The 16503-nt window shown below is 40.7% G+C and overlaps 1 protein-coding gene across 3 annotated transcripts in view; it reads left to right on the top strand.

The window, feature by feature from the left end:
• The window catches only part of zgc:162872 (BAR_ACAPs and ArfGap_ACAP domain-containing protein), a 184476-nt gene that overhangs the window by 65948 nt on the left and 102025 nt on the right, over nt 1-16503 (top strand). For all 3 annotated transcript variants that reach the window (XR_007934257.1, XM_051923635.1, XM_051923636.1), the window contains exons 2-3: nt 2333-2390; nt 5976-6095. Coding sequence is in view for 2 of the 3 variants with exons in the window: in XM_051923635.1 (XP_051779595.1) it covers nt 2333-2390; nt 5976-6095 (178 nt within the window). In the remaining variant the exon portion in view is untranslated. The remainder of the gene's footprint in view (nt 1-2332; nt 2391-5975; nt 6096-16503) is intronic.

The raw sequence follows: 16503 nt of genomic DNA, 5'->3' as shown, positions 1-16503 counted from the left end.
TGTTTGGTGTACCTCCAGATGGGCTTAAAGTTGAGAAGGACAAACAAACTGTAACTGCCTTTACTTCACTATTGGCACATAGACTTATCTTGCTCAACTGTAAGAATCCTTACTCGCATCTTTTCAGTCAGTGGGTAACCGATGTTATATACTACTTGAAATTGGAAAAAATTGAATACTCACTTAGAGGATCTGTGCAAAACTTTTTTAAAACCTGGCAGAGCCTATCCATCCATCCATTTTCCAACCCGCTGAATCCGAACACAGGGTCACGGGGGTCTGCTGGAGCCAATCCCAGCCAACACAGGGCACAAGGCAGGAACCAATCCTGGGCAGGGTGCCAACCCACCGCAGGACACACACAAACACACCCACACACCAAGCATACACTAGGGCCAATTTAGAATCGCCAATCCACCTAACCTGCATGTCTTTGGACTGTGGGAGGAAACCGGAGTGCCCGGAGGAAACCCACGCAGACACGGGGAGAACATGCAAACTCCACGCAGGGAGGACCCAGGAAGCGAACCCAGGTCTCCTAACTGCGAGGCAGCAGCGCTACCACTGTGCCACCGTGCCGCCCTGGCAGAGCCTAATTAATTATTATTTTAGAATTAGCATTTAAATTGAGGAAACAGATTCTCTTCCACTTTTTATTCTATTTATTTACTAACTTACTTTTTTCTACTATTAAAGTTTCACTATGTTGTCATAGCACTCTTTCTCATGGGTGGATGTTGACTTGACTTGAACCTAGTCTAGTAAAATTTGACTTGTATGGAATGTTGTTTGATTTTAATAAATTCAAGAAAATGTTAAAAAAAAGTTTTTGTAATGAAAATTTGATTACTGATATCCATGATTTAAAGCATATGCAGGCAAGCAACATAGACCTGGTGTCTCAAATAAATGTATATGGCAAAAAAAAGATGGTGCTACGCAGTTTCTTTATATGTCACAGTTGTCTTGTAAATGTGTGTAAGTGCACGCACTTGGAACTCTGCCAGCGTGCTGCTCTGAAACAGCCATATATGTAGCCTGCTAATCAACCTCATACACCTGCAATCGGGATGCCTCAGAACTTCATTGGCTTGTAGAGCGCCCTCTGACTTCCGTCTGCAAATGAACGTGCAAGAACATGTGTGGCATTATAGGTCCTTTATCCTTGCATTCTAGGAGGGGGGAGAAGGGCATAAAGTGCCAGCATCTGGCACATGTAATGAGGTGATTGCTGTTACAATGAATAGTATAGGCCATATGAAAAGCTAAGAATTTAGCCAGTTACCTTACCAACAAGCTACCCTCCACATACAGTACCATCATATCTGCCAAAGCTACTTTGCCTGTAAATAAACGAATACTGGGTTGACCCATGCCACCAAACAATAACATTTGTCAGTCTTAACTTAGCATTACAGATGACTTGTGCATTATTGGAATGTCACTGTTTGTGGGTAACAATTGCATCTTCATTCTCGTTAGGTGCCCATATTACAATATGAGTGCAGTAAAGTGCTCCTATTATGTTTGGATAAATAGACACTGTTGTAAATTGTATTTTTTTATGTTGACAAAAACATTTTTATATTTTGTGTGTACACCCTCACCATACGAAAACTAAATTTATGACTTAGCCGGTTGGTTAAATGCTTCCAGCACAGTGGTCAAGATGGAGTGAAGTTTGGTTGAGATATTCCTGACCTGTCTGCCAGCTCCCTGAGAACTGATAGTAGGTAGCAGTGCAAATATGCAGCATTGACCCTTTTAAAAGGGAACTAAATTATAATATACATTGTAATTATCACTTTTTAGGTGTAATATGTTTGTCTTGTCAACGCACATACTAATAATGACTTGATGATATAATTTATTATGTATATGGGTTGTCATTTAGCCGGTTTGTGTGTATTTTCCTACTTGAGTATTGTCATCTCCCTGTTTATCCAAAATGTTGCATATGGATGGGTCAGAGTTGCCGTGAATAATGTGCACTTTGTCCTGTCAAGTTTTCTTTTATAAATTCTGACCTTTGCATGGAAAGCTGCATACATACATTTAGTGTGTGTGTGTGTATACCTAAAATTACCACTGGACTGTTTAGAATTCATTCTTCACAGTGATAGTCTTCTGGGTTATGTGGATGTTTTGTTTGGCTGAGCATAATGACTTAATTTATTGCATCATGAAATGAACGACATTAACTACTAGTGCTGTTTGAGACAGAAACATGATGTGTTTGCAAATAAATTCATTAAATTACATCTTGAACTGTCTGATTTAGTTTATACCACTTACATCTAACTTTGCTCAATCTGTTTTATCCTCACCACAGGATAAACTTAGAAGCATGTGAGAATGAAGTGACGGAACTGGAGAAACATTTGGACAAGGTAACTGAAAACGGGTTGGGGGGGCAGCGATGTGGAAGGGCATTTTTGCAGTGGCTGTTATTGAAAAATAATTCTTCACCAGAACTCTGCAAAGATCTCTATACTGTGTATACACTTGAATTTGTGTTGAAGATGCAGTAGGCATGAACTATTTAATTTGTTGCTGTGGAGGAGTTTATATCGTTAGATGTTCGCATCAGTGACTTGGAACATTTTAACAGTACAGTATAACCATAAATTATGTTTCATGGTAAGGAAAAATATTTTTCTTCTGCATGTGGTGAAAACGGACAATAGAAGAGAAAGACTTAGCTTTGCTTGTTGCTAGTGAAACCAAATGCAAATAATAACAGAGACTTGAACTTGAGTAATTGTTATTTTCAATTGTTCCTTGGGAGTACTCTTGATAAATATGTTACTATTCATAGGGAAGAAGCTTGGGAGAATATGGGTTAAGTTTTAGAAGGTCTAGAATTTTGATTGACTTCACTGGGAGGATGGTGGTTGTCTTTGCCTTTCTGTGGAGGCCTATCTATAGAATGTGTGGAAATTTTAACAGCTGCTATCAAAATTTTGCTATTTCACTAACATAGAATCCCTTTCCATTTTTATTTATTTGGTCAGCAATATTGTGGTAGACTGGCACCCTGTTCAGGGTTGCTTGAATATGGACCGTGTGTCTGCCTAGGTGGTTGCCAACCAGGATCCTGAGCTGTTTTGTTGTGTGGTGGGTGCGGCAACATGCTGTACCAGTGCATGCAACCCCAACCTGACCTGACCTTTACAGTATATAAACTTTGCTTACCGTCATTGCGTATTTCTATAGTGCCATGTTAAAAAAAATAATTGCCCACTGTTGAAAGTGCATAAATTATGGAATATCTGATTAACTGCAGCTGAAATGTGTTGATTTTACAAAGTTCAGGGTTTAAGTGCTGATAGTGGCTGAACTGTTCAACAACCTTTCAGTAAAAGAAAAAAATTCCCATAGATTTGTAGATTTATATAGACTCATGTCGACAGACTACAGTGAAATTCTTAAACTGTTGATTAGCATGTGCAAGTATGTTCAGCCACCAATCAGTGGTCACTGTGGGTCATCACAGGATTTGCCTAACCCCCTCAGTTCATCACTTGGCCGCTGTCTGCCTCTGTCAACACCTTAGCAATTGCAGAAATCTTTTCCACATCCAAAAAAAAAGCTGTACTTTTTATTTATTTATTTATTTTTCCTTGTTTGACCCTGTATTAATGAAATAACAATTGGAATACCCTTGTTTGTTTGTTACTTGGCTTGGAGTTGTTTCCCTCAGTCCTTCAGCACTTACAAAAGTTACCGTCCATGTGTGCATTTGGGGAGGGTGCAGCTGCAGAATTTCTGTGGCACACATCTAGCTCTTAATGAAGCAGTCCTTATCCTGAGGTTCTTGATAAGATCTGGCAATCTCCCTTCTTACATAATTCTATGATATTCTTTTACATATGCAGGTAAGGTGAATTGGTGATGCTTAATTTGTGTGTGTGTGTGATCACCTTGTGATGGGGTAGTGTCCTTTCCAGGGATTATTCCTGTCTTGTGTCTGATTCTTACTGGAACAGGCTCCAGCTTCCATGTAAACCTGCTCTGGATAAGTGGGTTAGGAAAATGGATAAGTAGATAGATGCTGTCTAGATCTCATAATAAGATGCATACCTTGGCTTTAGATACATAGTGTTGTACATTTTTCCAATACATCTCAACATGGCTAGAATTAGTTATATGGGATGGCATAGCATGGGCTTAGCCTCTGCACTCACTATGCAGTATACAGTTTTGTCTTTCAAAAAATAAATTTCTTTTTTTATTGTTAAACAGCATTGTCAAGTTTGCACATTTGTTACAATGGCCTTAAACTGCAAACCTCAGAAGAAGCATGCTGTGTTGCACAACAGAATTAACAGAAAGTTAATTCAACCCTGTTATTTTAAATGTAGGTTACTCATATTCTGGAGTTTCTCTAACAAACACTGAAAATCTGAATGTATCCTATGGCTTTTGTGGCAGATTGCTTTGATTTTTGTTATGGAATGTTTTCTATGCAGATGAGCATTACTTATATATTTGGTTTCTACTTTAAAACTATTGCTGTAATTTAAATATACAGAATTCTGGGAAATCTTCTACATTGTGCATGTATACTCTACAACTCTGGCTCCCTGACATTGTGTATGTTTGAAAATCAACATCTGTGCACCTATGAATTCTTTGTATTTTTTTTTTTTAAATATCTTTTTTTCCCCCTTGGTTGTTAAGAGCCTATGCAATGCAGAAACTATCTGTCATACAAACTTAAACTAAGCTCACATACACCCGGCCAATTTAGAATCTCTAGGCATGTTTTTAAACAGTGGGTGGAATGTTAGGTCCTGTGAATGAAGATCAAAGGCAAAGTCCTCACAAAATGAGACTCAGTCTAGTGTCTGCGCTCTTTATTTACAGTATTTGTGCATATGTATCAGGGATTGCCTTGTAATTTTATTCAAAATGAAAAAAAGTTAGCCAGAATCTGTAATGGCCTATTGATTACTGCTGTGGGTAAAAACCTGTGTTTGAAAGTAAGGAAAACTCAATAGATGTATTTAGTTCAGTAGGTATATTGTCTAGAAGACCCTGTAAGGGGCAATAAAAATGTGTTTCTCAATGTTGTTAAAGCAGTGCTCTCATTGATTCATTATCACACTTTTTGATTCTTTCATATATTGCATTTACTGATGCCTAACCCATTTACCATTTTCAGTCTCTGAAATTTATATTGTGCAAGCAGTGTGGTGTTCAGTGTCACGCAGTAGAGAAAGGATGAAAAAGATTCCGTCAAGTTACGTGGTTGAAGTGTTTCCCCCTACCCAATAATCTCTAGGGTACTGAATGATGCTGGAAATTCTCTTAGCAAAATAATGACACTTTAGTACCAAGCATGCACTTGGCTCATGCAACAAAAGTGGTCCATTTTAGGATCACAGCTCAGTTTAGTGGTGCTTCTGCTTTTACCTTGTGAAGGGTAATTTTACTTTTCCAGCTATGCTCTCTATGCAGCTAAAGTTTTTTTTTAAAAAATGGAGGGAAATTGATATCATTGTTTTTAGCTTTTTAAGTTGCTAATGTGAAAACACAAGTTTTGGAATGATTAAGTTTCACAAAGGGTGGGATAAGGAAGGAAGGCTGTTTAATTCATTATTGCACTCTAATGATTGACATATTTGTAAGTGGTTTATGGATATAGTTCAGAGGAGTCTTCTCAGTAATGGTTTTGTCACATCCTTATTCAGGTGCTGGTTTCTGCCTTTAAATGTTTTCCTTTTTTTATTAAACTAAATGGTTTGTTGCCTCTCCTTTTCACTTAGTATATAATGTAGTTATTTAACTTGGAACATAAACATGTTTCCAGTAAGAGGGCAGTGACCACAGATATTTTAACCAGAATCTGAAGCTGTTCTGTGTGTGCTAGGGATGCAGGGGATCAAAGATATAAATGGACTAAGTTTGATAATCTCTGATTTAGATACCCCCAATGATTGAAATAATACAGTGGGTTTGGTCTTGCCTAGGTGGTCAAATTATGCTCCAAGATGGTAGAAGCTGGCCAAGCATACAATGCTGCAAATCAGCTTCTTGTGGATGGACTTGAGGAGTTTCTTCAGTATTACAAGAAAGACAGGATAGTCATGGTGAGTGTTTTTCATTTTTTCTCATCCCCTTCTGGAAAATGGCACATTTGCATCCTTTTAATCATATTTAATAAATTGAGCTTGTTATCAAAAAGTAAATTATAATTTTATATTTAAGTTAAGTAGCCAGTGCTACATCACTGAGATTAAAGTGTCAAAAGAGTGCTGCTAAGCACGGACTGAGTCTAAAGCATCCGGAGAGTCCAATGGAGAAAGGACCAGAGCAGTGATGTCAGGAGAATGATTGAGGAAAAAGCAGCAGTGAGTGCTGGGGGAATCGCGATTTGTTGACAGCAGTGGAATGGACTATAGAAACTGAGGAACAAGGATGGAAAACAGCAAATAGATTTGGTCCCAGCTTACAAAGAGCCCTCATACCCAAGCCAGAGGACTGATTGAATAATGATCTTTTAATGGACTAATAATTTATTGTTTTAACTGATTGTTTTTAAATGTTTTTATGTGTTTTTAATGTCCTGTGAAGCCCAGGCAAAATTGGCCTATCCTTGAACCTGGGATAGCAATAGTTATAACCAGGGAAGAATAGCACAATGAGGACTTCAACACGTAAACAAGCAAGGTTGATGCAGATGTGCTCTATGCATTTTATTTCCACACAATAAAAAGCAGTGTCCAGAATCAAATGTGTGATGACATCAAAAAATGTCTTCATTAGTAAGTAAACAATCCAAAAAAGTGTTCTGTGGAGAAGTTAAAGTCCATTGACAATAAATGATCTGTTAAGACTAAGGTTAAAGTAAGGGTCAGAATCGCCTATTAATTTGTTCCCCAGTGCTTCTGTATCTCTCTCTTTCTTGTGTAGCCCTGCTCACCCATCACCAGGTATACAGGTACAGGTATCTTTGTTTTTGGTGTCTGATCCAGCAGAAGTCTCTAATGCACCTGTTATTGTTTTCTATTAAAAAGTACTTTACAGTATTGCATAAAATTGTGTGTCCTCTTTAACTGAAATCCATGTCTTCAGCACTTAAATCAGATGTGCGGATAGCTGGACATCCACGGCAGCAGATTTCTATATGAAAATCACACATTAAAAATGACTAGGTACCTGTGGTGGATGTGTTGCAGACAAGTGCGCTACATGCCAGTCACACTGGGAGCAACTTCACTGCCTATATGCAGAGTTGCTGACTTGACTTGCCATTGTTCCAAAAACCTTTCTAACATTTCCAATGTGCCATTCCATTTCCATCAATCACATGTTTGTGTTGGCAAATGCAGTAAATTTTGCTACATTTTAAGCATATGGCTAGCTGTACTGCTACTATGGAAAAAGTTTGCAATGCACCTCACCTGGCAAAGCAAGCGGGCAATTGTTGGAATTTTCAGAGCTGCGTGCGATATAAAATTGAGCACATGCTCAAAGTAGCCGACTTGAAGTAGCTCCATAATAGTGGCATTATCAGTCACGATGGCCGGTTCTTTTTCTTTTCTGTTCCTTTCATTCAGTACAGCTATCAACAAGCATCAACTCTAGATCCTCATATTTTAAAATGCTTCCATTTTGTCTGAAGACTGTGATGACACATTTTCGAGACTGATTAAAGAGACTGCTACAAGTGAGCAACTGAAGAATTCTAAAAAGACATTCCCTCTGTATCTCTTAATTTCAACTAATTTAGGTTTTTTAAAATAGCCAAATTTACTCCCCTATTGGACAACAGTTTAGTTGAAGGGTGTTTACATGTAGAATCATAACACACAAATAAATTATTGAATAACATTTATTATTTAAGAAACAATATTTGATTATTTTAGTATAATGTTATTTGCAAGATGATATTGATGTTTTATAAAGTAGCTGCCATTGTATTAAAACAAGGAGCCTTCCCATAATATGTGTGGACTTTGATGTGGCAATACACACTGTATGTTAATTATATTATGGTGACCTTTGAATGAGTGCAGTGCTGGGAATTTTTTTTTTTTATTTTATAAATAGCAATGATTGTTCCACATCTTCTAAATACTCATGTTAACTATTCATTACTAATCAAGTGTTTCTTTTTAAATGTCATCCCATGCTTGTGCATATGTTATGAAATCATTATGTAGACACCCTTCAAGTATAGTGTTATGAAAATTTGTCACATTTTATTAATTCCCTCTATGCAAGGTTAAGTAATTTCTAAAAAAAAAAAAACTGCAACTTCTCATATATTAGTGCACGCTAATTCAATCAAGATAAAATCGATATTGAAACAGCTTGGGGTGTTGTGAATTGGAATCAAATTGAATCGGGACATCAGTGCCAATACCCAACCCTACTCCCATCCTGACCACCTTTAACTGACATCCACTAACATGAGCCAAGCCTGTCTCCATCGGCGTCTGTAGGATCACCAGGAACATTTGAGTACTGCTGCCGGCCATTCATCAGCAGTGATCTGGTTCACTCCTGGAGCGTCTCTCACTCTGCTCCTTTGCTTGGTTTTCCCTGACTGTTCATCGCCTTCTTCCTTCAGTGGCTCCATCTTGGTTCTGTTCTTTTACTCATCCCCTTGTTGCTTTCCTCTTAATTTTCAACTCCCTTCTTTCTCAATCTCCTCTTATACTTAAGTGGGTGCAGGTGCTTTGCCTAATGACACGTGGAGCGTCAATGAGGAACAGCTTAGCTGATCATGCCTACACATTAACAAGCAATAAGTCCAGTTCTGTTTTGAAGTTTACAGCATAGGCGAACAAACATGCCAAAAATTGTATTAGAAATGAAACTGACTTTAAAAAAATTAAGTTTGAAGATGAAAGAATACATGGTGGGCACATCCTATTATATGAAAGAAATTTGCTTTTATGCAAAATACAGTATCTAGCAGATTGTTTTAAAATATTTATGCAGTACAGAGTATTTCATTAAATAAAAATGGCACATACTCAGAACTGTTTCCCACGGAGTAATGAAAATAAATAAAGGACCTGTACAATGTTTGTTATTTTTCCATTGTAGTTTTATTCACAGTATTTTAACAGGGTAAAATAAACAGATAAGAATAGCACTAGGCTACCTGGTAAGATATTGTTTAGGTTTCTGTTTGTGTATCATTTTTACTGTCTTCTGGGGGGTATTTTTCGTACGTGGATTACTCGCTTAGCCGGATGTAATTGTTGACGATTTGGCCTGATCCTGGATCTGTCGGTTTTTTGAAACTCTTGCTGGAAGTGTTGTCATAGCAACACATCCAAATCCGCAAACCTGCTCGGAGCAGGTTTGTTCTGCGTAAACAAGGATTAGTTTACACACGTGATCAGTGACGGTGCGTGGAAGTCATCCAGTCATGGCTTCGCCGTTCATGAATGAGTGACCAATTGATATTGGTGTGCAAATTATACGAAGAGATTTTCATATAGAGAGGGTTTTGCGCGATCGGCAAGATCCTTTATTGCTCCCGGAGGAAATTCTGTACGAAAGATACCACTTTAGCCGAGGGGGAATATTGTACCTCAAAGATTTATTAGCTCCGTATATTCGAAGTCAAACTCGGCGAAGTCGGGCTCTCACAACCACACAGACAGTATGCATTGCTTTGAGGTTTCTTGCAAGGGGCAATTTTTTATATACTGTAGGCGATGCGGAACATCTATCGAAAAGTGCAGTTTGCCAGGCAATTCGTGAAGTCTGTTTGGCTCTGAAACATTTCCTTCGGGTTTTCATTGTGTTTCCTGGACACCTGCGTGTGCAGACAATAAAAGAGGCATATCATGCCATTGCAGGTAGGTAATACACAGGCAAAAACACCCACAGTTTCATAAAGAATCCCACAATCAGCCTAACATTCTCATTACCAAGGATTTCCAAATGTGATTGGGGCACATGGGACTGATCAGAGTGGAGTTTGATCAAACATTATTTGAAAAATGTACCTCTCCTCCTGATGAATAATCAGACACAGTGTCTTCATCGTCAATATCTCGTTGGTCAGACACAGGTTCAAGGGATATGACATTCCCTGCAACTGACCCAACAAAAAAGAGGGCTATATGGAACATACCTATGGCACATATTGAGGACAAATATATGCAATGACCATCCTTTACCTGAAATGAAGTGACCACTGCATCCTGCCACATGGTTCTGAGGATGAGCTTCCCCCTGGAATGCCCTCAGAAACAGGGCGATGGGCATTTTGCTGGAGAGCCAACTCTTCTGCAGGGGTTAGGTCTGGACTGCGTGGACCTCCACCTGTTTTTTGCTTGTCTGCCTCCTTTTTAGCTTTAAAATTAATGTTTTTTTATATTATATATGATTCTTTATGTCAAGAATTCTTTAAATAGTTATATACCAATATTTACCAGTTTGAAGTATATTCTTGTACTTCACTTTAACCTGTTCCCATGTTCTCCTTGTGCTCATGTTTGATCTGGAATTATGACATATTAAATAATAATTAATCTGACACATAGGAAATGAAACGCTGCATTCAGTAAGTACAATGCACACTACTTAGCGTTTAATTTGACAGCCACTTTTTGCCAGCCGTCTTTTCTGGTTTGGGCTGCTTTTGCAGTGTTACTGCTTGTGCATATTAAATCTTGAAATTCTTCATGTCCTTCGAATAAAAGGTCTTGCGCCGCGTGTGTGAAAAAAAAAAAATGCGCCCGTTCTTTCGTCATTTTGTTACAGCCTATCAAAGACTTGCTGATCATGTTTTCTAGACTCAATATATATGGGCTTTTCACTCAGCGTGGGCGCGCGCATTCATCTCGTATGATTAGATCCAGCTACACTAATCTAATACACAGCTGCGTTTGAAAAACCGACTTGTCTGGATGAGTTTCACTGGCATTAACTCATCCAAGATGAGGCACCTGATCTCGGATGGTTTAAGCGACGTACGAAAAATACTCCCCTGGAAAAGAACAAATAACTCGCTTGTTTAAAAATGTTGATTTAAATTTAACAGGCGATAAAGCAGAATTTTAAATAGTTTGCTGTGCAGTGTACTCTGAAAACCTTATGAATAATGTGTGTTTTTTATTTAAAAGAGAAACAAGCTGTACTATTATTAATGTCTGAGACTTCTGACTGGAAACAGTGACAAGCCATCTAAATAAACAAGATATTCCATTAACAAAAACAATTGACATCAGATTGAGAAGTATGTTGGACCTCGATGACCATGATTGAGTACCACTGATCTGTGGCTTTGCCACTTGGCTCATTGAGCATCTCTGAATCATTTCATGTTTTTGCTTTTTGTACTTAGTAGTTAGATACAGCAAAGGGCAGACCGCTATTCAATGCTGGACCATAGCCTATGACCACAACACTTTGCTGTCTATCATATAGTTTTGTATTACCCATTAAACATAACAAGGGAGCGTCAGTGTTCATTGTGCATTGAAAGAACAGTTAATAACGGATTCACGAGTTTATTTGGGGTTTTGTTAGTTTATGTATAATTTTATATTAGAGAACAAGAAAAGAACATGCAAACTCCAAGCTAAAGGCTTGGAATTTAATCAAGATCGAGTGGTTCTGTTCTCTATAGCTTGAAATATTCTCTTTTTAACCTATTCGCTACTAAATAGTAAATAATTTTACTTTTCACAAAAGTTTTTTTTATTGTAAATATTTTGTGATATATTAAAACAGTTTTTTCCAGCTGTTTGCTTTCCAGTTGTGAATTTGATTAGGGACTGGTTCATTGTTAACAAGAACGTGTATATTGTTACCCTTCAATTGACTTTTGAACCTTCACAAGAATAATTTATACCTAACACTTTCCATAATAGGTTAATAGTAAAATAAATGAATAGACATTATTCAGAACATACAATTTTTGGCACCTTTTCACTAAACGTCAATTTTTTTCACAAAAACTCAGAGGAACTGTTCAAAGATCTTGTATTATGTGAGTGGCCCCTCAGAGGTGATCTGACCACCAGCGAGAGATTTCACGTCCCAACCATGTAATGTTTATGCAAAAAAGTGAGCAGTTATTCATTTCCACAAGTCAGTATTTTGATAGCATGTTACCTTCAAGGCATCTTAAATATCAAGAGCTCTGCAAAAGTCTCTGTAATGGGCTGTGGCCCACTATAGGCATATCGAGCAACTTCCATAGGGTGGAGTTATCCGTCCATCCATCCATTGTCTCCCGCTTATCCGAGATTGGGTCGCGGGGGCAGCAGCTTGAGCAGAGATGCCCAGACTTCCCTCTCCCCGGCCACTTCTTCTAGCTCTTCCGGGAGAATCCCAAGGCGTTCCCAGGCCAGTCGAGAGACATAGTCCCTCCAGCGTGTCCTGGGTCTTCCCCGGGGCCTCCTCCCGGTTGGACGTGCCCGGAACACCTCACCAGGGAGGCGTCCAGGAGGCATCCTAATCAGATGCCCGAGCCACCTCATCTGACTCCTCTCGATGCGGAGCAGCAGCGGCTCTACTCTGAGCCCCTCCCGGATGACTGAGCTTCTCACTCTGTCTTTAAGGGAGAGCCCAGACACCCTGCGGAGGAAACTCATTTCAGCCGCTTGTATTGGCGATCTCGTTCTTTTGGTCACTACCCATAGCTCATGACCATAGGTGAGAGTAGGAACATAGATCGACTGGTAAATTGAGAGCTTCGCCTTGCGGCTCAGCTCCTTTTTCACCACAACAGACCGATGCAGCGCCCGCATTACTGCGGATGCCGCACCGATCCGCCTGTCGATCTCACGCTCCATTCTTCCCTCACTCGTGAACAAGACCCCGAGATACTTGAACTCCTCCACTTGGGGCAGGATCTCCCTACCAACCCTGAGAGGGCACTCCACCCTTTTCCGGCTGAGGACCATGGTCTTGGATTTGGAGGTGCTGATTCTCATCCCAGCCGCTTCACACTCGGCTGCGAACCGATCCAGAGAGAGCTGAAGATCATGGCCTGATGAAGCAAACAGGACAACATCATCTGCAAAAAGCAGTGACCCAATCCTGAGCCCACCAAACCGGACCCCCTCAACGCCCTGGCTGCGCCTAGAAATTCTGTCCATAAAAGTTATGAACAGAATCGGTGACAAAGGGCAGCCCTGGCGGAGTCCAACTCTCACTGGAAACGGGTTCGACTTACTGCCGGCAATGCGGACCAAGCTCTGGCACCGATCGTACAGGGACTGAACAGCCCTTATCAGGGGGGCCGGTACCCCATACTCTTGGAGTACCCCCCCACAGGATTCCCCGAGGGACACGGTCGAATGCCTTTTCCAAGTCCACAAAACACATGTAGACTGGTTGGGCAAACTCCCATGCACCCTCCAGGACCCTGCTAAGGGTATAGAGCTGGTCCACTGTTCCGCGACCAGGACGAAAACCACACTGTTCCTCCTGAATCCGAGGCTCGACTATCCGACGGACCCTCCTCTCCAGGACCCCTGAATAGACTTTTCCAGGGAGGCTGACGAGTGTGATCCCTCTGTAGTTGGAACACACCCTCCGATCCCCCTTCTTAAAGAGGGGGACCACCACCCCGGTCTGCCAATCCAGAGGCACTGTCCCTGATGTCCATGCGATGTTGCAGAGGCGTGTCAGCCAAGACAGTCCTACAACATCCAGAGCCTTGAGGAACTCCGGGCGTATCTCATCCACCCCCGGGGCCCTGCCACCAAGGAGTTTTTTGACCACCTCGGTGACCTCAGTCCCAGAGATGGGGGAGCCCACCTCTGAGTCCCCAGGCTCTGCTTCCTCATTGGAAGGCATGTTAATGGGATTGAGGAGGTCTTCGAAGTATTCCCCCCACCGACCCACAACGTCCCGAGTCGAGGTCAGCAGCGCACCATCCCCACCATATACAGTGTTGACACTGCACTGCTTCCCCTTCCTGAGACGCCGGATGGTGGACCAGAATCTCCTCGAAGCCGTCCGAAAGTCGTTCTCCATGGCCTCCCCGAACTCCTCCCACGCCCGAGTTTTTGCCTCAGCAACCACCAAAGCCGCATTCCGCTTGACCTGCCGGTACCTATCAGCTGCCTCCGGGGTCCCACAGGACAAAAGGGTCCTGTAGGACATCTTCTTCAGCTTGACGGCATCCTTCACTGCCGGTGTCCACCAACGGGTTCGGGGATTGCCGCCACGACAGGCACCGACCACCTTACGGGGGTGGAGTTATACTTTCAGATATGGCCAGAAGTGAACTGGCCATTCCTCTTAAGGTTCCTTATTCAACTGTGTTTCTGAGGTCATGTGTCTGGAAGAGTTGGTCCTGCCCACCTGTTTCCTCAGCCATCCTTGGCGTGGCTAGCTTATGCTGACTTTTGGTCCCCAACTTAGAGAAAGAGAAAATATGCTTCATGTGTAATCACATTTGGGTTTTCCCTGGGTTTCTGTCCCACGTATCCCAAAAAGGAGCAGTGAAATATAACACATTATACTTGTATAAGTCTGTGAGTACAGTATTGTGATGTAGCAAAGTTGCAGTACCTCACATTGGCCAATTGTGCAAATATGTTTGTTTCTTGGAGCCTGTCATAAACTTGCACAGTTCATGCATCTTTCCAGACAGAAATAAAGTGGTTACCCACGCTTGACTGTCTACTGCAACCAGATGTTATTTGCTTTATTGCCATAACATTGTCAGTGGCTTGGAATTTTCTTTGATAATGCTCATATAATTTAAAAACAACAATACAAGTATATATCATGAGTACAGTAGTAGTCCTTTTTTCCTTGGCCAACAAACAAACAAATAATTTAGCAATAATACACAAAGGGCCGGGTTATACTTCATGCTCAGAACGTGTAAGTGCACGCATTATGGCTGCCACGCGTTCATTTGATGCGTCCTCTGAGTACGTCCTCAGAAATTAACATGATGTGTGTATGACCAGCAAAAAGTCAGGGGGGTGCAGTGTGATAAAGTCCGAACATGACCTCAGAGTCTCTAGATAGCCGCTTTATGGATTGTACAGGATCAATGTGCATGCTTCGATGTTTGATGTGGTGAAGCAAAATGCCGACATACAAATGCATTCATGGTGCTTTTATACTCAAGCATTTCATATTCCCCATCATAATGACACGCATCAGGTGGATGCAGCGGCTGTTTGAGCCACAGAGGGAAAAAAAGTTAGGTACATGGTGAAAGGTGTGTTTTGTGATTACAGTGGAAATTTCAGCATAAATTCCGAAATGTCCACTTCAATCCTGTAGTTTATTTTATCGTTAAAGTAGATCGTCGTAAACATTATCTTAAAACCGACCCAGTTGTTAATTGTGATGTGATTCTGGGGCTTCCTCCTGCATTGACAGCAGGGGCAAGCAGCAATCGCTACACAGAACACATTAAACTTATGATATTCCTGTTCTCTACACATTTAGAATCCTTAGATTTATACTTGATATCACTTTCATGATGAAGTGCATTAAACTATGCATAATTGTTAACTTCATTTAATTAATTAATACTGTTAATAATTACACATGTCAGGGCAACACCGTAGCGGAGCGGTAGTGCCGCTGTCTCACAGTAGGGAGTTGCATCCCTGGTATTCCCTGCCTAGAGTTTGCCTGTTTTCCTGGTGGGTTTCCACAGTACGTGAATGACTTCAGCTGCAGGTGGAAGCTCCTGTTGTATTTTACGCAACTGATCTTTTTCTAAATAAGTAGTGGCATTGCAAGTGTACTTTGTCAGCATGCCCATATCAATCAAACACAGGAAACTCTGCAGTCTAATTATGACTTTACGCTGTGGAAAGGTAAATAGGCAAATAACATTTGATGTGGCTTTTATATGAGTAACATATAAATGTTTTTCATGTAAAAACCATCACAAAACATAATCAGAAACAGAACTTTGCACAATACTTGGCAAGCTCGGCATGCCCTGCTGTTTTATTGAAGGACATGCGTATGGCAGATCAACTGGCAGGACGACGGCCGACCTGTTGCTGCATCCAAGTGGTGCCATATTTTGCCTTTATGCCTGGCGCGGCTGTGTTGTTCTTTTGTATGAGTGGACGTTTCTTGGAGGGAGGGCTTCTGTTTTCTTTCTCCAATGTAGAACCCTCGTCTGAGTTCACCTCTGTTATAGAACGTCTTTATTTAAAAACAGCAGTGTCAGATTGGAGGGAAACTGAACATGACTGGGAGAATAAAACTGATTAAAAAAAAAAAGAAGCTAACAAGTACCATACATTTACACTGGCTGTTACAGACTCAAATCAAATGTGTGTTTTTATTGTATAATAGTGACAATAAGAGCTGCTCACTATTAGTGCTGGGCGGTATACCGGTTCATACCGAAAACCGTTTTTTATTTTTTTTATGATATGGATTTTTCTTATACCGCAACACCGGTTTAAATTGCCTAAACGACGTTCGGAACGTGGCGCAGCGGGAAACTGTTCAAGTGGGGACCTTTTTCACTGCTACACCGCTAAACACAGATTTGTTGCACTAGGGCTCTTTTTCACTGCTACA

Source organism: Erpetoichthys calabaricus, chromosome 2, assembly GCF_900747795.2.
Source record: "Erpetoichthys calabaricus chromosome 2, fErpCal1.3, whole genome shotgun sequence".
NCBI classification, from domain to species: Eukaryota; Metazoa; Chordata; class Cladistia; order Polypteriformes; family Polypteridae; genus Erpetoichthys; species Erpetoichthys calabaricus.
This window is presented reverse-complemented; position numbering and strand designations above follow the sequence as displayed.